The following is a 23,385-nucleotide window of genomic DNA, read 5'->3' on the forward strand; positions in this document are numbered from 1 at the left end:
TCTGATATATTTACAGTAGGAGATTTACTAAATATCTTTATTGAACATGATCTTTACTTAATATCCTAATGATTTTTGTCATAAAAGAGAAATGTATAATTGTGACTCATACAGTGTATTGTTGTGTATTTCTCTAAATACTCGTCTGTGACACTGATGACTCTTCTGTGCTGCAGGACACTGATGTAAAACAATGTTTGCATGCTGCGGACAGACTGAAAGCTGCTGTGGTTTCTTCTACTGTTAATCATCTCTTAATGCTGTTATTCTCTCTGTCTGACAATTCTCTTGACTTTGAGCTGACTTCAAAAACTCTGTCGACATTTTTCTTATTTTGTATGTTTGGTTCAGTTTTTGTACAGTATTTGCCGTCATATTTCACAGTATTTTGTCTCGTTTTCTAGTATAAATCTCTAAAAAAAGAAAACCATTTTTGCAGTGTAGCGTCTGTCAGAAAGCACTGATCTTAGTGCTTCATGTTCAAGCCAATAACAATGAATTAAAGCTTTTAAATCATATGATTCTTAGTGGGATCTGAGCAGGTTTGATGAACCATGCCATCTTTGAATATGCATGAATGAGATTTGAGAGCCGTGATGCTGGGGAAGTTTAATTCGATGAAATGTTGTTCTGAAGAAACTCCCAAAGATTCAGATGCATTGCAGTGTTTCTCAAGGGTCTGGACCCAAACAGAGCCTTATTAGACACTCAGACACAGACGGAGGACTCTCTGCATGTTCATTTCATGTCCAAATCGAAACAGACAGTGACCTCTGTGAACAAATCACAGGGTTGGCTGTGCTCAGTAAGTGTGTTTGGAGTCTATCGACACGTTAGATGGACATTGATTTAACATGAATCAGCAGATACGACCTCTGATGACCTCTGATGATGACCTCCAGTGCTTCATAAACCTCCTGACCGTAAATAAACGTGTGTTCTCGTCACTCATGAATCTTTCAGCAGTAAACCGAACGATCAACTGACTTTCACACAGATATGATTCTAGAAAACCTGATTTATCTCTGAATGCAGAGACAGTGGATCTCTTGAACGCCGCGTGAATGACAGTGCAGTTTTATTATCCTCGACTCAATCGCATCACAGAAAAGCATTGAGAGAAATCTTTATTTTCCTCCTGTCAGCTGTTAAGTGTGTACAGAGGATCATTCAAGCTTTATTACACACTGCTGCTCAATCTGTGAAACTGCACTGCTTCTCTTAAAGGAGTAGTTCAGAAATGTTGTCACCTTCAGTTCATCAGAGATCAGGATGAGTGTGTGTCTTCATCAGGTTTAGAGAAATGCAGCACTGCATCAGTGTCTCATCAGTTGATGCTCTGCAGTGAATGGGTGCCGTCAGAATGAGAGTCAAACACATAGAGTCTATAATCATAATAACACTTCCTCCAGTGAAGAAGTGCATCTGCTGTTGTCTCTCACAGATTAGTTTAGATCTGTTTAAACGCTGCTTGATCTGTGCAGATTTCTCTCCTGATTCAGACCAGAACACTTTTTCACTGGAGGAAGTGTTATTCTGGATTATAGACTCTATGTGTTTGAGTTAAAATCATCTTAATGCTGGATGTGTTTCAGGTTGTGTCTTCTCCAGATGTTCACTGATGGACTGGAGTGCTGTGGATTATTGGGATGTTTTTATCAGACTCTCATTCTGACGGCACCCATTCACTGCAGAGCATCCATTGAGGAGACACTGATGCAGTGCTACATTTCTACAAACCTGATGAAGACACAAACTCATCCTGATCTCAGATGAGCACATTTTAACTATTCCTTCACAACAAACCTGCAAATACTGCAAAACCACAAACTGTTGTTTAACTTTACATGCAGCTGAATGTTCTTCTAGATGTGCTTGAACTCCTTCACTAATGTCTCATTCTGCTTCACTACTAACACACCGCTCTTTCACTTCTAACACAATCCACAGGTGTTAGAAAACACACCGCTTTTAAAGACAGCTGCCATATTTCTGCCTTGGCTCTGCTTCTATATTTCCACAGAGATTTAGAGATCTGATGAATTCCTGCGAGCGTCTGGCAACGGAGGACTCCTGGTTTAATCAAATCAAGCTGAAAAACGCTCCATCGGTCCAGACAAACGGATGACCGCGAGATCAAAGGTGTGTGTGGATCCTCCCACATCAAAGCAAACCGAGAAACGAGCGGCGCATCAGAGACACACACATCAACACACATCTCAAACACGGCCGAGAAGGATTCATGGATCACAATGACCTTTAATGTTCATTTCTGAAGGACTGGACGGAGAGCAGCGGGGGACAATAAACACGTCATGAGGACACAACACCAGATGACAGACTGCCAGCATGAGTTCGGCTGTAAAACATCATCTAGGTCACTGTAATTGTGATAAATGTTCCCGCCGTTACATCCTGACCCTGACCACAGTAAATAACGATCTGGTCTCCAACATGAAATCTGGAAGCTGCTTTAACTCGAGTCCTGTTTTCAAACCCTTTAAGTTATAATGGTAAAGTGTTTTTCAGCCATCTGCAGGTTTCTAATGTAAAAGCACAAAGATGTGGTTTCATGCATGCAGTTAATGCACGAGAGTGTCTTCATCATTCCAGCTGTGAGAGATCGTCATCTTGAACAGATTCTCATGTGCTTCGCTGCATGCGTTAATGAGCTCTGACAAACATCTCATGAATTATTGCACTGGTTTTAAACAAGATCTTACTTGACCAAGCGCAGTAGAAACGTGATGCAACAACCTCTGCAGAAAACACTGTTCTTATTCAGATGCCTGCTTCTCATCCAGCACAGAGCGGTGTGCAGTACACTGAAGATCTTCAAGGTGTTGTGATAATCTGCATCGCTTCCCTGAGACACATTTACAGCTTTCATCATATTTTACAGAGATGCACGAGTCCTCAGCATCTTGATCCTGGAGGATCTCTAAATCACAGAAGAACACAACCCAACCTTACATGCATCGATCACATCTGACCTGAGAGCCTCCTTCTAAACCCGAAACAGTCAGGTTCACCCAAGCCTGTCCTTCAGATCAACACTAGTCTGTGATTAATGAGATCTACAGTCACAAACCCTAATGCTCATATTGGACACTTCTATTATCTCAATACAGACTTCAGGAGCATAAATAGAGTTTAGCTGAATAAAACCTGCAGTGAGTGTCAATACAATGGTGATTGTGGAACTGAGCTGCTCTGAAAGCAAGTGCTGTGAGGTTTTTTTTGACGAAGCAGTTAAACAAAACAAGGAATCCTCATCGTTTAAAACGAGCTGTCTCTCCAGATGAACGTCAAACTGAACACAAACCGGAGAATCGGTGAGGTTTACGCGTGAAAATAACGCGCGTGACAGACATTCGGTACATATAACGAACGATAAAACACACAACACACTGAGACAGACACGCATTCATCTATCGATCGCTTTATAGATCCATCCCTCGATAAATCATACATCTACACGGGGAAGGAACGTGCGAGGAGGAAACCATCGCTTACCGTGAAAAACGACTAACAGATTCGCGCTCGGGCAACGACACGCAAACTTTCTCTCTTCACGAGACCGCATTCTGCGCGTTTAGTCCGTTAATTCGAGTCAGGGATCTGTCCGCGCGCCGGTTCCCCGCTCCAGAGCTCCGCTCCGCTCCGGTTCGGTTCGGGTTCCGCTGTTACTGCGGATGATGTTACGCCGCTTCTCCGCTGTTGTTGCTATGATACCGCAGACCGAATCCGGTGCAAGCTGCAGGATTTGAAGAACTGCTTTCTAAACGGTTTAACCCGATGAGCGACGGCGTTCGTGACGCGTCACGCGCGCGTCAAACCCGCTCAGAGACGCGCGCGCGTCGCCCTGCGTTCACTACCTGCGGCTCTTTGTTGTGCTGGTCAGAAAACAGACACGAACACCCTCCACGCGCTCGGAACGGAACATGCTCGTGAGCAGAGGAACATGCACCACAGACGAGTGTCAGAATGAAATAATAATGCCATGTCAATATCTTCATCACGGATCTGCTGGGTTCTCTGAACTTTACACATATCAAGCTGTTAACAGTTTGTAAGAACGGTTCGTTCCCCAGTCAGACGAACATTATGGCCATCTACAGTTAATCATTTCGCTATTGCAAGGTTTTGAAATTTGAAGTTTAAAAACTGTCAGATGAAAACAAAATCATTATAAAACACAAATGTAATTTTTTTACTATACTTATCCAAAATACATGCATTTCAAATATATTTTAGCATATTTGTTTTTCACTAGGGGTGGCACCATTGTACTTTCAGATTTATACAAAATACACATTGTACTGAACCCATTTCATGTTTTCTGGCTTTGACACTATCCTGGTGCTTCAGAGAACATCAAACATGTCCAAAACATCACTGTAGCAGATGCTCTTCCTGCACTAGAGGAAGAACAGATGACCTGCCAGAAGAACTATCTTAATGCATGATAAACAGTTGATCAGCTCATTAAACTCAAGTGGTAAACTGAAGTGAAGCGTAGATCAAATCAATACCATTACTGTATATCAGGGGTGGTTCTAGGGTGAATGGAGATCCGGGGCTTAGCCCAGAAAAATCCATGTATGTGACTTTTTTATTTTATTAAATCAGAAAGATTTACCTTGTTTAAAATATACAAAAACAATAAAAACAAAAACAAATTTAAAACATTTTATTTAAAGTATTGAGGAAAATACATTTGCTTTATGCAAACAAAAATTAAGAATTGCAAAACAAATGAAACAGCGCGAAAGCAATGATTTTGCTATACATATTTTCCATGGTCATATCTAATAATTTATTTGCAACGCTGCTATTATTTTGCGTGTCAGTCTAGTTTGAGCTTGTGAAGCCATTTTTCCTTTGCGCTTCACTTTTCTGGATGTCTCTCTTTGTGGGAGAAGGGTATTCCTGCACAACCGGAGGCTGCAGTTTCAGGACCGCAATTCTGTGACCGCAGCTTTAGGACCCTAGTATTTTTGTGACAGCGCAACCTACTGTACTGAATCAACACTAATTAAAGATGGACGACGTGGACCGCAATCAGACGGTGAGTATCGATGTTTAATTACGTTTTATTTTATAACGTTTAAACAGTGCAAAGTTTACATAGTGAGAACTGCTACCTATTAATTAATAATTAATTCCCACCAAATTAAGAATTTGTGAGCTAGTTTTATTAATTACTACGACGTTAATTCGTGCCTATGATTTCATAAATCCTTGTTGTGTTTTAATGACGAAGTATTATAAGTGAATCTAGCCTGCACATTAATTAAACTTATCAGATGACAAGAGCATGGTTGTTGTAAGGTTTGTAAGATTTACCTGCAGCTTGATGTATTAGTGTGAATACTGGCTTAATAGTCGTTGTTTTACCATATTTATGTATAAAATATCTTTCATAATTAAACTGCACTTACTGCCTAGTGTATGTGTTAGCCTGTTGTTTTGGCGTTGTTTTGCAATGATAAATGAGGCATTCGGCAATTTTAATAGCTTGTTACAATTTGGCCTGTTCTGCATGGCCAATAGGAAGTGATTTTATGGATTTGGTTAGGCATATTGTAGGACAGATGATTAAAAAAGGCACTAGTAGGGATATTTTCATGATCTCAAAATATTCTAACAAGTAGGCACTAGGCTCTCTCTTTTTCAAGATACATATAACAATCCAAAAAGGGAGATCCCTGCACGAAGAGATGCACCACATGCTGCAAGGACTTAAATTTTTTATATATATGTATATGTATTAGGGGTGTAACGGTTCACAAAATTCACGGTTCGGTTCGATACGATTCACTGGTGTCACGGTTCGGTTCGGTACGGTTCGGTACGTTTTAGATACAGCAAAAAGAAAAATTGGCAGATAAATTTCCTTGATTTTTAAAAAATGTTTTATTTATTAAAACTAACAAAGTATGTTTTTTTTTTTTTTTTTTTTTTTACATTGAACAATGATGGAGCTATTCTTTACCCATATTCTATGGTGTTTTCTTAGCAGCATATTGTATAAACAAAAACAGCTCCTTATAAAAAATAAAAAAAATGAAAATGTCATATTGTTGTAGTAGTTATGAACACATAGAAAGATGTAACCTTTTATATGGAACTCTATAACTCTTTATATTGAGTGTGTTTTTACTCAATTGGTTCTCTATAGGGCTTATGTTTTTTGGAACAAAGCAGGAATTACTCTCTGGCTGAAATAGGCTCGTGAAGGAATATTGTAACGGGGCTCAATTACATTAAGCATGTTCTTAAAACCTGCGTTTTCCACTACAGAGTAAGGCGCTCGCTCACTCAGTACGCGCTGAAGGCTCGTTGGAAAATGGCCAAAGGGTCTTTTACACAGGACGCGGTATGCGCGGTGCTGGACCCTGGGCTCAGCGTTGCCCTTCAGATACAACGCGATTTGCGCTGCACCATACCAAGAGCAAAGTAGGTGGAGTTTTCAAAACTGCCCTTGCATACGTTCTATTTATAACAGTTCTTCTATAACGTGCAGGCCTGTTAATTGTATCGTACTGCTCAGGAAATTCCGACACAGTATAGTACTAGTCCATTTTGATTTCCGTGCTTGTTTGGATGCCCCGATCGATTGGTAAAGTGCACCCAAACACGAGACCTGTTGGTTATTGGAGGATTTTCTATTTCTGGTCTTTTAAACGCATTGGCCATTTTTTAAACGAGCCTTCAGCGCGTACTGAGTGAGCAAGCGCCTGACTGAGCAGCATAACATAAACATATAAGTTGGTGCTTTTTTCTTCTTCGGGGGTGTCAGGGGCGTTGCCTGTTACGTCGTTTGGGTTATTGGGCTACCTTGTTGAATGCATATCATTATATTTCACAATTCTTTTTTCCAAATATAATTAATTAGTCCAATGAACCGTTCGGTACATAGTGCGTACCGAACCGAAAGCCTCGTACCGAACGGTTCAATACGAATACGCGTATCGTTACACCCCTAATATGTATGTTTATATATATTCCAGTTGAATATGTTAAACAAATGTTTCTTATTTATTTATCTCTGTCTCTCGCTCTCTCTTTCTCTAGAGTTGAAGCCTACAGCCGTTCTATCCATGCAGCAACTGATGGAAAAGGGGTTCACTTTGGTGCTGTTGTGATGTTGTCACAAAAATGACATGTATATACAGTACAGACCAAAAGTTTGGACACACCTTCTCATTCAAAGAGTTTTTATTTCATGACTATGAAAATTGTAGATTCACACTGAAGGCATCAAAACTATGAATTAACACATGTGGAATTATATATGGAATTATATACATAACAAAAAAGTGTGAAACAACTGAAAATATGTCATATTGTAGGTTCTTCAAAGTAGCCACCTTTAGCTTTGATTACTGCTTTGCACACTCTTGGCTTTCTCTTGATGAGCTTCAAGAGGTAGTCACCTGAAATGGTCTTCCAACAGTCTTGAAGGAGTTCCCCGAGAGATGCTTAGCACTTGTTGGCCCTTTTGCCTTCTGTCTGCGGTCCAGCTCACCCCTAAACCATCTGGATTGGGTTCAGGTCCGGTGACTGTGGAGGCCAGGTCATCTGGAGCAGCACCCCATCACTCTCCTTCTTGCTCAAATAGCCCTTGATGCCTTCAGTGTGACTCTACAATTTTCATAGTCATGAAGATAAAGAAAACTCTCTGAATGAGAAGGTGTGTCCAAACCTTTGGTCTGTACTGTATATATATATAAATAAACATTCTTGAATCATTCTTGTGTCTGGTCTTGCCTCTGAACAACTTTTAAAATATTGGCAGTAATTTAGTGACTCCATACACTGATTCCAACTTTAACTTACCTGATAATGAGCTAATTCACCTTAAGGAGGTTAATCAATATACTGTATAATTCAAGAGACTAAGACTTTTAAGGTTCTTCATTTTTTTATAATTGTTTTAAAATTGATATCAATTTTACAAAACTGATATTTCACTTGTATTTTGTTCAAATTCATGTTTAAATTTAAAATTGTGACTCAAAGCACACTTAGTAATTAACCTCAGCTGCATCTTGAATCAAAAAGCACATTTAAAAACAAAAACTACTGAGATTATTATATTGACGCTATATACAAAGTAACGTGACTGCAAACTAAACCAACAGGGTAGTAGAACCGCGGTCCTGAAACTGCAGCCATCGCTATATCATCCAGTATGGTAGGTGGCGCTGTCACGAAAAACTAGGGTCCTAGAACCGCGGCCCAGATCCGCGGTCCTGAATCTGTTGCCTCCGGTTGTGCAGGAACATACTATTGCTTTGTGGCACTGTTTTGACGTGGGGGCGGAGTCAATGGACGGGGGCGTGTACAACATGCCTCCATGGAAGTGACGTCATAGGCCCGAGACGCAGCTCACTGATCCAGGTGCTGTCATGATGAGCAGAGATTTCGAGTGGATCGTTTATTTTTATTCAGTAGCATTAAAACATTCATGTTTTCGTTTTATTTACTTTATTAACATGTATGTGTATTAGCAGCATTTGCTCAAGTTAAAGAAGTTGTTAACATGAACATCTGCTGTTTATTTCTCTCGATGTGCACACTTTTAATTATTGGGATCGCAAATCATTTGAGCCAGTTCGGGAGTTCATAGCGGGTTCGCGAATCATTTGAGCCAGTTCGGGAGCTCGGAGCGGGATCGCGAATCATTTGAGTCAATTTGGGGATCGCGAATCATTTGGATCAGTTCGGGAGTTCGTAGCGGGATCGCAAATCATTTGAGTCAGTTCGGGAGCTCGGAGCGGGATCGCGAATCATTTGAGTCAGTTCGGGAGCTCGGAGCGGGATCGCGAATCATTTGAGTCAGTTCGGGAGCTCGGAGCGGGATCGCGAATCATTTGAGTCAATTTGGGGATCGCGAATCATTTGGATCAGTTCGGGAGTTCGTAGCGGGATCGCGAATCATTTGAGTCAGTTTGGGGTCGCAAATCATTTGAGTCAGTTTGGGAGTTCGTAGCGGGATCGCGAATCATTTGAGTCAATTTGGGGATCGCGAATCATTTGAATCAGTTCGGGAGTTCGTAGCGGGATCGCGAATCATTTGAGTCAATTTGGGGATCGCGAATCATTTGAGTCAGTTCGGGAGTTCGTAGCGGGATCGCGAATCATTTGAGTCAATTTGGGGATCGCGAATCATTTGAGTCAGTTCGGGAGTTCGTAGCGGGATCGCGAATCATTTGAGTCAGTTCGGGGTCGCAAATCATTTGAACCAGTTCGGGAGTTTGTAGCGGGATCGCAAATCATTTGAACCAGTTCGGGAGTGCGTGTCTAGGGGGAGGCTGGGGGAGGCAATGCCTCCCCTAGGATAAGCCCTGCCTCCCCTGAGAAATGATCTGTCCCTCTGATGATAAATTAAAACTTAAAAGTGGATTGTTTTGTGCATATTTTTCCATAGCTTGCAGATTGGTCTGATCCAACAAAAATCCAGTTTGGCGCTGTTTGACAGTGCGCGCTTCGGGGGTACGCGCTCAGAAAAAGCGCATCATGTGAGAACAGAACGCTAATTGAAATGTTTACCTGGCAGAGCTTTAAAGCAGTGGCGTGTCCAGAAGGGTGGCAAAAAAAATTAGATTTGCCACCCCAAAACAGCGTATGGGATCGAAGTGCATTAACAGCTGAACAGCCTGATTTTTTCCTCGATTTCTGCCGAGGGTAGGATGTTGATAGTTTTGGTTGTGGGCGATAAAAATGTCTCTACAATCTGCTTTCGAAGAAATATCGATGCATTGTGTGCTGCGCATATTCTATCAGCTGCAGTTCTGGCCCAGCGGGATTAATATACTCGGACAGACATTAACATCACAGTTAACTCATTCACATTTTTTTGCATCTGTTTAAATCCTTACTGGTTATTTAAACGTTTAATTCGTTCGTGTCCTTTTCTGATGTGCGGTCTTTCTGAGCACAAAGTGCAGCCAGAAAACGAAAAAGCCCTTCGAACTGAGCCTGATTACAAAGTTATGTTTTGTGCTAATACTGTCAAAACACACAAGGTTTATGTATACACTCATATGTTTAAAATGAAAGTAAACAACTGAAAGAAACAGATACATATCTGAATATTAGAGGCGCGCAGGTCTTAAAGGGACAGTAGGCTACATGCTGCCGTGTGAATTAAAAGGATAGGTCACCCTAAAATTTTATTTCTGTCATTGTATATACACTCACATGTTGTCCAAAACCTATATTAACTTCTTTCTTGTGCTGAAAGCAAAATAAGATATTTTGAAAAATTAGGATAGCCAAACAGTTGCTGGTCCACATTGACTTTTATAGTAGGGGAACATTACTGTGGAAGTCACTGTGAATCAGCAACTGTTTGGTTTTCCACCTTCTTCAAAATAGAGTTTATTTAGTAGAAGAAGGAAACTCATTCTGATTTTTTTTCTTCACTATTTAAATTTTTGGGTGAATTGTATGTTAATGAAACAACAAACACACAGAGAAAATCAGTACTCTTGTGACTGAAAAACTTTAATTCAGTTGCTTTAATAGGAATCAATGTATATAGTTTTTATTTTTATATTTGTTCATTAAATTTTTTTAATGCTCCTACTAAATACACCCCTTGTACCTGAAAATGAAGCACTTTATTTGTATAATATCTGTATTTGTAATGTGTATCTTTGTTATCATTTTTTAATAACAAAGATAAAATAATGACAAAGATTTTAATCCATGCACTTTGGCCTAAATATCTGCCACACTCTTTCATATTTTGTTACCTTAAAAGGCTTTATAATAGAGAAATTAGTTTGGCTGTGATGCTCAAACAGCTTGCAAAATAGAAAAACCAACATGACAAATATGATAAAATCATGGTATTTCTGAAATTTTTTTTATTTATTATATCACCCACCCCTGAGGGAAACCAAACCCATACAGACTCCAACCCCCCATAAAATAATAATAATATTTGCCTATGGCAAGCACCACTAATAATAAATAAAAAAATAAAACTATATTTAAAAAAAGTTATGTTGCCTCTGCTAATCATATCATAATTGAAATTCTTATACTTTTACAAAAATTCACATTCACACGCATTCACAAAGAAACTTATAAGAGGCTACAAGTAGCTCCTAACTGGCGAATTTAAGAGAAACTCCTACAAATAATGACTGCCAATGTGTTTTACTAGGAGTAATTCACGAAGCATTTCAGCCCTAAAAGTAGCATCTACTTCTGGACCAGCTTAAAAGAAGAAACAAATTAATTAACCTCCTGTCTATACAAACATGATGTAAGATTCATTTAAAGAACTCTCTTGTCCTTCTCGGTAACCTACTTGTGTAACACGTCTTCTCACAAGCAAACACCTGTCACTCATTATCAGGCAAACACCATGATCTGTTATATATATGAATCTGTCATATCTGTTGACCTGGTTTAACTTTTATGTGCCTATCTCTGGGTTCCTGGCTTAGAAAAAGATATGCATTAAAAAAGATTGTGTGTAATATAGCTTAATTTTGTGACAATATTTTCAGTTGTCTATGTTGCCCCCCCAAACAAGCCAAATGCCCCCCCAAACATGACATCCTGGTAACCCCTCTGAGCGGGATCGTGAATCATTTGAGTCAATTTGGGGATCGCGAATCATTTGAGTCAGTTCGGGAGTTCGTAGCGGGATCGCGAATCATTTGAGTCAGTTTGGGGATCGCAAATAATTTGAATCAGTTCGGGAGTTCGGAGCGGTGTGTGTGTCCTAAAGACTGTGCTCCGCAACCGTTAACTGTTAGATGTTCAAAATGTAACGTTAAATCAGACACAATTTAAAACCGAAAAAGAAATATAATAAGATTAAAAGTTACAGATACCTGAAGCTGTTGTATCTTGGCGTTCAAGTGTTTTGGCTGGGGGGGGTTTACTTCCTTTTTTGAAGAAGATGATGATGAATTTTGCAATATCCATTTTAATTTTCAAATAAATTGATCTAGTAAAATACTACACGCCAAGAAACCGCCTGCTCATTTCATTGGCTGGATCGTACAGACGCTCATCGATGGTTGGTCAGTTTACATGTCAGTCAGAAGCACTAGACACAGTGGGCGGTTTTCGTCGGGTGTGAATGACAACGTGTAACTTACTTGGGTAAATTTACAGACACTGTGGACGTGAGAGTCGAGAGATATTTCTTTATTTCTTTATTTAAGTTCTAATATAAATTACTTTATTGGGCATTAAAACTCATTGATGGCATGGTAGTAATAAAAACATTCGGCCTGAAAACATTCGGGGCTCCAGCCCCCTTAGCCCACCCATAACGCCCCCCCTGCTGTATATGATCAATATCATTCCAGATATCAACTCAAAGATCAATAAGTTGCTCCCTCAGATGAAGTAAGTCTCGTTACTTGTGATGTTTCTCCTGCACACCGCTGGAGAGTAGTGTTACTGTAACATCTGGAACTCTTTTCACCATCAAAGGCCTGCACTTGTGAACAGCAGCATGATTAATTGCTAACGCTCCACTTTATCTGTAACAATCACCTAAAGTGCTTCCTGTAGAGGCTGAGCACAGGATGAAGATGAAACGCTGCAAACGAACACGGCTCGGGCCTCAGAGAGACGCTCATTAAGACAAACTTCCGAGGCCTTTGAAGATCCTGCATCTCGCCTCAAGACACGATCAAGAGCTGAAGAGGATTCCCACAGACCTGCACCATCACACTTTCCCAGAATCCTCCAGAGGCCTTCAGTTAACCACTCACATGGAGAACAGCATCCAGGAAGTGCTGCAGGCATCAGAGCGGGGCTAGTTGTCACAGACTCTAGCAGTGCTTTTGTTCGATGATTTGTGACTCTGCAGCACAAAACCAGTCAGAAATAGAGATGTATGCATCATCTGAAGCTGAATAAATCATCTCTCCAGTGATGTGTGGTTTGTTCGGAGAAGACAATATCTGTCTGAGATACAACTATTTGTAAATCTGGAATCTGAGGGAGCAAAAAAACCTAAATATTGAGAAAATCATCTTAAAGTTGTTCAAATGAAGTTCTTAGCAATGCATATTACTAATCAAACATTTTTGATATATTTACAGTAGGAGATTTACTAAATATCTTCATGAACATGATCTTTACGTAATATCCTAATGATTTTTGTCATAAAAGAGAAATGTATAATTGTGACTCATACAGTGTATTGTTGTCTATTTCTACAAATATACGTCTGTGACACTGATGACTGCTTCTGTGCTGCAGGGACACATTTATCTAATTAAAAATTAGGATAATATTGTGAATTCTGTCTCCAATATCACTATACTTTCTAATAGTTGAACACAGTAAAACCACACCGAGTTTTATTACACAGACAGTAAGTGTGTATTATAATACAGTGATGAACCACAAACCAACTCCGTGTCTTCCTCAGATCGACTCACATCTTCATCGTGGAGCTCAGGGGTCATGACGGATGCACCTCGGAGGACACGCTCCATCACAGAATCTCAGTAGACTGACTGAAACAATGTGTGATTTAGAGAAGATATTTATGCAGCTGTATCTCTCACACCCTGATGATTCATTCACACTTACAGACTTAAACAGCTCCATGATTCCCTCTTACTGAACATCTTTTAAAGACTATTTAAAGCTTTTAAAGTTTTCTTAGAATAGTTCAGCCAAAAACAACAATGTGTTGAAAAAAATACCCATGTACTGTTTATCAGAGAGTGTGTGTCTTCATCAGGTTTGTAGAAATGCAGCACTGCATCAGTGTCTCATCAGTGGATGCTCTGCAGTGAATGGGTGCCGTCAGAACGAGAGTCAAACACATAGAGTCTATAATCATAATAACACTTCCTCCAGTGAAGAAGTGCATCTGCTGTTGTCTCTCACAGATTAGTTTAGATCTGTTTAAACGCTGCTTGATCTGTGCAGATTTCTCTCCTGATTCAGACCAGAACACTTTTTCACTGGAGGAAGTGTTATTATGATTATAGACTCTATGTGTTTGACTCTCATTCTGACGGCACCCATTCACTGCAGAGCATCCATTGATGAGATACTGATGCAGTGCTACATTTCTACAAACCTGATGAAGACACAAACTCATCCTGATCTGGGATGGCCATTTTTGATCAGCTACTCCTTTATCAGCTTCACCAGTGATAAATTACACTATAAGAACTGAGATTGAGATGAACAGCTCCAGGTCCAGATTCTCCTGCTTTGTTCTGCTTGAGCTGAACTCTATTAATAAACACGGATGAATCAATGCGTTCCTTCACTAATGCTGCTGCAGTCCTACAGAAAGACAGAGGAGATGTGCGTCTGCTGTGGAGAAAGACAGACTACATTTCGTGTGTCCTGATGTCTCACAGTGAATTATGATCATCCAGCGATGATAAACCCAACACATCAAATATGAAGCTCACAGCTCCAGCTGAAATCTGATCTAATTCAGTAGCTCCAGAGACGACAGACTTCGGAGGAGATTCGCTCGGTTTATTAGGGTGCTGACGTGACTGAATGAAATCAGTTTTACAAAGTGTGAGTGAGTTTAAGAAAGAGCTTTATAAATATGTACAAAGCATATGATCAATAAATCAATCATCATATCAGAGTGAAAGGACTGAACTAATACAGCAATGCAATGAAAGGGTTAATTCTGCGCTGGGAAACTGAAGGGACAAAAACTAAAACACATTCCTGACGTCTGGCTAAATGAAATAAACATGAGATGGATTCTGCATTGAAATCACACCAGTGTCAAAATTCATAGCAAATATATAGATATATAGATCTCGTTTGCTTTGTGCATTATAGCAAGTCTTTAAATAATCGTCAGAAAATCCCCTGATGTGAAACCAGAATTCAGAATAATAAAGTATATTTCAAGAATAATAAACAGGGATTGGTCGAATTCTCTGCGCAATACATCACAAAAATAACACTCTTCAATTTAAAACAAATCCTTTTGGCATTTCAATATATTATTATTATCCTTCCCTGTGCAAACCTACGCTGATCTTGCACAATAAATAAAAGGTGATTCAGCAGGTTCAGTAAAATCAAACAGAGCTGTGCAAAATAAAACTAAATTAGAGGAAGTAACAGAACGGGCAGAAATCTCTGAGTATCACAGAAGAGTTCAGACACTAACGATCATCCTCTCATCATTTACTCAAACCCCAATCACTTTCTTTCAAAACAACATCTTCTGTTTCCAAAATCACACAAAGAGCACCATAAAAACGTTTCTCTGAACCTCAATGATATCAACAGAACTCAAGCCGATTAATCGCATCCTAAATAAAAGTGTTTACACAATATATGTGTGCTGTGCTGTGTATATTTATTATGTATATAAATACACACAAATATATAGTATATATATTAAAAATATTTACATGCAATTACATATATTTATATTCATATCATTTAAATAAGTTCTTTCAAACGATTAATTGCATCCAAAATAAAAGTTTTTGTTAAAATATCTGTGTGTGCTGTGTATATTTATATTCTGTATATATAAATCAGAGAAATATGCTGTTTATTAAACATTCATATATAATATAAAATACAATAATATGAATATATGTAAATATTTTCAAAATGTATACTCTATGTGTATTTATTTATATATACATAATAAATGAACATGGTATACATACATATAGCATGTAAACAAAAACTTTTCTTTGGATGCAGTTAATCACGATTAATCGTTTGACAGCACTAATTTATATATAACAAATATATTTAATATATAAACAAAATTTTTCTCCAATATATAAATGCATGTGTGTTTATATATATATATATATATAAATATACACAGCACACACAAATATATAAACAATGTGATTAATCGTGATTAATCGTTGCCCTTGATTGGAGAGAAACCGAATATTTTCAGCCCTTATTCAAAGCTGTACAGATGATTACACGACTCACTTCCATGAACACAGCTGCGTGTTGTTTTGTGAGAGTCACCGGGGATTGGTCACGTGAGTACATGATGACAGAATGTTCAGTAGTGGATGAACTGTTCATTTAGAGTCTCACACACACACACACACACACACACACACACACACACACACACACACACACACACACTCACTCACTCTCTCACACTCTCATACTCTCTCACACACACACACACATACACACACACTCACACACACACACACACACTCAAGAGCTAATCCTGTAGTCGCTGTTCACCTGTGTGTGTTTGAGTATAAATAGCACCGTGAGTGAGAGAAACCCCTGGTAGACGCCGGAGCCGGTGTTTGATTGTCGCGTGGTTGAGTTTGAGAAGGAGAGGAGCAGGTTTAAAGGCAGAAGAGGGACCTGACGAGACGAGGCCGCGGGGTGATGAGCGCTGACGGAGGAATGCATGATCCAGAAGACTGATCTGTGCTTCATGTGTCTCCCGCCGGCGGCTGCTTCTTCTCCTCGGCGTGTCTGAACATCAGGATGGAGTTGTAGATCTTGAGCGCCGGGCCGAGCTTCACACTCATTATCTTAACGATGTCTCGCTGCGTCAACAGAAGAAAGGCCTTGCCGTCGATTTGCTGGTGAGGGAGTCAACAGAACACATTACAGACTGTGTGATTACATCATATAACCACAGCATAATGTTACAGTCTCTCTTCCTTCAAAACAGACTGATGCTTGCAGATAGCCAGACAAATACATAAACCTACTCTTCAGTTTATAAAAAATATATGAGAAAAAATGATATTTCTAATGATCAAGGATGCGTTAAACTGATCAAAAGTGCCCGTAAAGACATTTATAATGTTAGAAAAGATTTCCATTTCAAATTTCTGAAGATCATGTGACACTGAAGACTGGAGGAATGATGCTGAAAATACAGTGGAGCATCACAGAAATACATTACACTTTAACACAGATTCACACAGAAAACAGATGATTTACAGTAGAATAATATTTCACATTTTTACTGTATTTTAATTAAATAAATGCAGCTTTTGTGAGCAGAAGTAATTATTTCAAACTTTAATCTCTCATAATTTTGCTTCTCAAGTTAAGTTTGTTGTGATTCTTCTAATTGTAATAGTCATTAGAAACATTTGTTCTCAGTGGATGAAAAATGTGACTGAATGGGAATTTAAAATGCATGAAATGAGAATATTGAAAGAGTAATGTGTTTTTTTTTTTAGTGGAGAAAGAATCAGATTTGAAACGTGATAAAGCGCTCCTCAGCTCCACACGTACCTCCTCTCTGAACTGCTTGGACTGCTCCTCACAGCCGGGTAAAGAATGGATGAAATCAGCCACCTGAGAGAACACACACACACACACACACACACAGAGAGAGAGAGAGAGGGAGAGAGATTAATCATCACTTGTTTTAGATGTTCTCAGCAGGACAGAATCAAGGTTACATTGTGACAGATTTTCTGTGTTACTTAGCAACTGTAACCAGCTGCAGTTACATTTCACTTTATTTTAATCACTAATACATGTAACTATTGTGAACACTGTGGTCTACTGTCTTCATATTTATTTAGTGGATAATTATTAGCCAAAACTATTTTACCATGGTCTGTGCCTGCAAACAAAAATATAACGATAATACTAATAATATTAGTGCTGTCAAACGATTAATCGCAATGAATCGTGATTAATCGCATCCAAAATAAAAGATTTATTTACATAATATATGTGTGTTCTGTGTATATTTAGAAAATATGTACATGTCTATATTTATATTAATTTAATTTATATTCGATATAAATATATTTAATATATAAAAGTACATACACAGTGCACACACATTTACTTTATTTTGGATGTGATTAATCATTTGACCTCACTACAAAAATTATATAAAATATATTTATTTGTGCATCATATACAGGACATTGTTGTGTTTCATATTGAAGTAGTGGGTAAATTATTATCATAACAAAAAATATTTTATCACGGTTAACGGGGTCTCTGACAGAGAACAAAACAATTATATAAATATGTAATATACAAATAATAAAATATATAAATCAACAAAATATATATTATATATATAGTAACTTTATAGCTTTTTATAAATCACCCACTAAGGTACAAGTCATCATAAAATAATAATAATTAACAATAATTAGTACAAAAGCCTGTTTTAAATATAGAATTAGTCAAATCTTCATGTTCTTATGGTCATGTAAAGCAGCATGTTGTGGTGAATCTGATGTGACCCTGCAGATGTTCTCTCTCAGAAGCTCAGAAGAGCGTCTCTGGAGCCGCGCCGGACTTTAATCAAACAGAGCGACTCCAGAGAGCATCTCTGAACAACATCTCAATTTATTACTGTGTATAACCACAGCCAAGATGCAGCAGACCGAGCTTCTCTGGTGCTCTCATATCTGCTCTGATTTCCCAGCAACAACATCAGCATCAGGATGCACTGATTACTCAAACACATCTACACTGGTTTTAAATTCTAAGTATATTACACAATTTTTACTGTATTTTTGATCAACTAAATGCAGCCTTGGTGAACAGAAGACACTTCCTTCAGAAACATTTTACTGACCCCAACACGTTTAAACATTAGTGTGTATTGAAAAGAATCTTGTTTAGATTAAGTAGCTTCTGCTGTTTTAAACGTGTGAGATTGAACGAACCGGATTTATTGATTATATATATATAACCTAACATGTATAGATCTGTATTTGAAGAGCTGCTGGTTCTGCCTGGTTTAGTGCTCCAGGCACAGCACTGATTGAGACGGAGCGCTCCTCACCTCCTCAGCGGTCCAGTGAGACACACGACTGGCCTGGACGCCGGACACACCGGGCAGAAGCTTACAGTGCTGCTCCCAACACAGCGGCAGATCACGGCTCGGGTGAGCAGACATCGCTGAGAGGAAGACGGACTGATGCAGCGCCTGCTGGAGACTGTCCACGGGACGCTCTGAAACACACACACACACACACACACACACATGATGAGACGTCTTGAAGTAACACAGGTTAGCATCAACTACCAACCCACAAATGGCCAAAAGTAGATTCGGATCAAGATCTAAAGTAAAGCCATCTTTCATAGTTTTAAGTAGTTTATTCACAAATCATATGAATGAGATCGGATGGAGATTGATCTCTGACAGAGGGGTATACTTCAGCAAGAACATAAGATTTAAATCAAAATATTCGTTTGCATTTGATTGTTGCATTTCATTAGCTTGCAGTCGCATGGAACTCTGAAACTGATCCGTGATCAGCCGTTACCCTGCGCTTATTCTCCATCGGGAAATTAATAAACATGAATGTAGGAATATATCTGAACTGACCACCACTACACCAGAAAGAAAAACAGACTAATTATTCACTACCAATAATTATTCAGCAACAGTGTTTTAAAAATAACATTTTAGTGTGAAAATACTGGTAAACCGAGCTCAGTGTCTCGTCAGTGGATGCTCTGCAGTGAATGGGTGCCGTCAGAACGAGAGTCAAACACATAGAGTCTATAATCATAATAACACTTCCTCCATTGATAAACTTCATCATCTGCTGTTGTCTCTCACAGATTAGTTTAGATCTGTTTAAACACTGCTTGATCTGTGCAGATTTCTCTCCTGATTCAGACCAGAACACTTTTTCACTGGAGGAGTGTTATTCTGGATTATAGACTCTATGTGTTTGAGTTAAAATCATCTTAATGCTGGATGTGTTTCAGGTTTTGTCTTCTCCAGATGTTCACTGATGGACTGGAGTGCTGTGGATTATTGGGATGTTTTTATCAGACTCTCATTCTGACGGCACCCATTCACTGCAGAGCATCCATTGATGAGACACTGATGCAGTGCTGCATTTCTATAAACCTGATGAAGACACAAACTCACATTTTTAATTTTTAGGTGAGCTGTTCCTTTTAAGCCAAAAGAGAAACGAAATCTAATGGTGATGTTTTCTGAAATAATTCAGTAATTCTCAAACATCAGATCTCAGACTGAGACACAAATACGGAGGAGCCTCATGGGGTGCCAGCGCACAGGACACGGACATCATGTGATCGATGCGAGACACACACACACACACACACACACACAGTGGTGTCTCTGCAGGCGGGTGTTTGGCACGATGACATTCACTCTGATCTGCGTTGCCACCTGTGTCCTGTTACACAAGCCGTTGCCATGGCGATTGTCACAGTGCATCGTCGTCTGGGCAACTGTTGGCAATCTGTTGTGTCACATGATCAGGAGAGATCAGGCCTGATGATGAGGACGCGAGCGGACGGCGTCTGCAACGATTAGAGTCTCACCGCTCACACACACACATCACCGCAGGACGCAAAAGAGCAGCAGAGAGAGAGAGAGAGAGAGAGAGAGAGAGAGAGAGAGAGAGAGAGTGGCTCAACCCATCACACACACACACACACACATCTGAACTCATCACTCCCGAGCAAATGGAGACTGAACATGACAAAAATAACATTTCAAAATATTTACAGGCATTTTTTTACTTTAAATTTATATCTGAAAATTAATTTATAAAGGACTAATTATTATACACTGTAGACTTTTTAAAAAACTAACAAAAAAGACTAAATAAAATACTTCTTAAACTTACAAATTAAACTGAAAACTGAAAACATAAAATAAACTATAAATGATTATATTATTGATTAATAAAAATAATACACATTTAGAGAAATGACTAAAACTTTATTCAAAACTTCAACTATTATTTTTGAAATACACTTTTATTTTTCAAACATACACACATTTCTGTGAATTGTGGGGACTTTTATTATGTTTATACCATAGACTGTATAAAAACATGGACGTAGTGTCCGTGACATCACCCGTAGACTCCTGACGTGTGTTTTTGAAGCCTAAACACACACACACACACACACACACACACACTACACACACGCACACGCACACGCACACGCACACACACACACACACACACACACACACACACACTTCTGTCTCCTGCTGACAAAAATGAATATTCTGGTCTGCTTGAATGCTGGATATCATCTGGAGATTGTGATCAGATTTAACACAAGATCCTCACATCATAGAAACCTCTAACAAGCTCAGATGCAACAAACAGCAGAACACAAGTTCAGTGCGCTCACATCACATCAGATCAAACCTGCAAATAATTAGAGAAACAATGGCTGGATTCACAAATGCAGTGTTTTCTGCTCAAGACACTCACCTGAAATAACACTGTTCACATCGATGTCGTCCTCCTCTTCCTTCACACACAGATACTTCGACTCAGAGAGTCTGAAAGATATAACACACACACGTTTACACTGTACTTACTGTACACACTCAGGTCAGAACACTTGTTAATCAGTGTGTGTCTTGATCGGTCTTTAAACAAGACACTAGTGGAAAGTTCATGTACCTGTATAAAGATAAAAGCACAAGAACTCACTGTCTAAATACTTCCAGACATACATATATATAAATATTAATAATCTTAAATGTTATGTTGTATCTTAAATTGTTGTTTTGTATGTTTTTTAAAACCAAGAAAAAACTGTAAAAAGCACATTTTGGCTGTTTAATTTATGCAATGGTTAAAAAATAAAACATTTTCACTTCGGTGCATCCCTAGTCATCGTTTACACTCATTTGTAAGAATGTTGGGAACCAAAAAGTTGACGGCAGCCATTGACTCCCACTGCATTTGTTTCCTGTACTATAAATAGCTATCGTTCAGTTACACAAATTATGTCAAAATCTCTTCTTTTGTGTTCAACAGAAGAAAGAAACTCATACAAGTTTAGAACAATATGAGAGTGATGAAATGATTAGAGGATTTTAGGTGAACTGTCCCTTTAAATGCATGTCCCAGCATGATAAGATGCAATACCTTGTAATCCCTGAATGCATCTGCCAAATACATGAACCTACTGTAAATATATCAGGTTTCTGTCCAAATGATCCGTCAATGTAGGACAGAAAACATCCACCCTTTTCTGTTTTGTGTGTTTGTGATCCTGCAGTGAATAATGAGTGTCAGTGCTGCATTATAAAGTGTGTGTGTGTGTGTGTGTGTGTGTGTGTGAGAGTGTGTGTGTGTGTGTGTGTGTGTTCAGGTGTCAGCTTCTGCTCTCGGTGTGTGAGACGTGACACCGCTAATGAGACACACATCACTTTATGTTCCAGGGTTTCTGCACAGTTTTTAAAGTCAGATTTAAGACACTGGTATACACTGAACATTTAGAACAGATCCATATAAGATTAAAACATAAGTTGTATATTTAGGACTTTTTATGACTTCCATATAATGTTCCATGAAGATATTTAGTAAATCTCCTACTGTAAATATATCAAAACTTAATGTTTGATTAGTAATATGCATTGCTAAGAACTTTATTGATGGTTTTCTCAGTATTTCGATGTCTTTGCTCCCTCAGATTCTCAGATATGGTCCGTGGAGGTCTCACCTGCTGGGAACACGAGGTCTCTTCCCGAGGAGCGACAGAGGCTCGTCTTTCTTCATCATCGCAGGTCGACCGCGCAGACGAGGAGCAGCGTCACACACCGCCGTCATCACCCTGACACACACATCACCGTTATACTCTAACTATTACAACCGTTCTGCTTATTCAACAATTACAAAAAACCTGTTTTCACAGACAGGTCATCGAAAATGACTTCAGACGAAAGCTGTAATAATAGAAACTATTAGAACGAAACATTTCATTTGTAAATAAGAAACTGAAATGAGTTCAAATTGAAGCATTATAAGGAAAACATGGAAATAAATAAAAATGAAAATGGAACGAAAACTGAAATAAACAATTAAACTTAAATAGCAATATTTAAAAATAACTTACAAGAATGAAACATTGAAAATGTGTCTGAATAGAAATAATGCTGATATGAAATAAAATATAAAAAGTGGTTTAAAAAAATGATTAACGTCCATTTAAGATCTGGAACGCACAGAATGAAACCTGCACACAATGTTTGTCTTTCTGAATTAAGCCAAATTCACCGTTTAGATGTTAAAAGTTTCTATAAACCCTAAATTCACAAATATTTAAATATGCATTATTCAGAACAAAACTTTAACGCATTCATAGCGCATTAGTCGAGCAACACAGAACTGAATATAATGAACTAAACTAACCCAAATAAGTTTAAGATTAAGATTAGGCTAGACTAACTGGAGAAATAAATAACTAAAACTGAGAGTCAAATTAATTAAACCTAAATAGTAATGTTTTAAAATAATACAACTAATGAAAATGCTACATAAAAATACTAAACATTAAAAAATGCTGAATATTGCTGAAATAAAACAAACCCTAAATATTCAATGAAAAACGTAAACAAATGAAAATTACTAGCACTAAAATGTCTAAATGGAAATA

General features: G+C 38.5%; 1 protein-coding gene and 1 pseudogene across 8 annotated transcripts in view; one reads left to right on the plus strand and one right to left on the minus strand.

The window, feature by feature from the left end:
- The window catches only part of LOC113042671 (receptor-type tyrosine-protein phosphatase mu-like), a 673,064-nt pseudogene that overhangs the window by 543,725 nt on the left and 105,954 nt on the right, over positions 1 to 23,385 (plus strand).
- LOC113042676 (lethal(3)malignant brain tumor-like protein 4) overlaps positions 1 to 23,385 on the minus strand; it is a 34,454-nt gene that overhangs the window by 3,432 nt on the left and 7,637 nt on the right. Inside the window, exons 9-14 of one of the 8 annotated variants that reach the window (XR_003275608.1) lie at positions 22,453 to 22,563; positions 21,210 to 21,280; positions 18,773 to 18,942; positions 17,248 to 17,310; positions 16,228 to 16,580; positions 13,428 to 13,511 (exon numbers count right to left, since the gene is read on the minus strand). Coding sequence is in view for 1 of the 8 variants with exons in the window: in XM_026201694.1 (XP_026057479.1) it covers positions 16,428 to 16,580; positions 17,248 to 17,310; positions 18,773 to 18,942; positions 21,210 to 21,280; positions 22,453 to 22,563 (568 nt within the window). In the remaining 7 variants the exon portion in view is untranslated. Of the gene's footprint in view, positions 1 to 3,516; positions 3,918 to 12,537; positions 12,851 to 13,403; positions 13,512 to 15,785; positions 16,581 to 17,247; positions 17,311 to 18,772; positions 18,943 to 21,209; positions 21,281 to 22,452; positions 22,564 to 23,385 lie in introns of those variants that run through there. The other 7 variants (XM_026201694.1, XM_026201689.1, XM_026201687.1 and 4 more) reach the window with 7 other exon arrangements.

This window comes from Carassius auratus, chromosome 24 (genome assembly GCF_003368295.1).
Source record: "Carassius auratus strain Wakin chromosome 24, ASM336829v1, whole genome shotgun sequence".
NCBI classification, from domain to species: domain Eukaryota; kingdom Metazoa; phylum Chordata; class Actinopteri; order Cypriniformes; family Cyprinidae; genus Carassius; species Carassius auratus.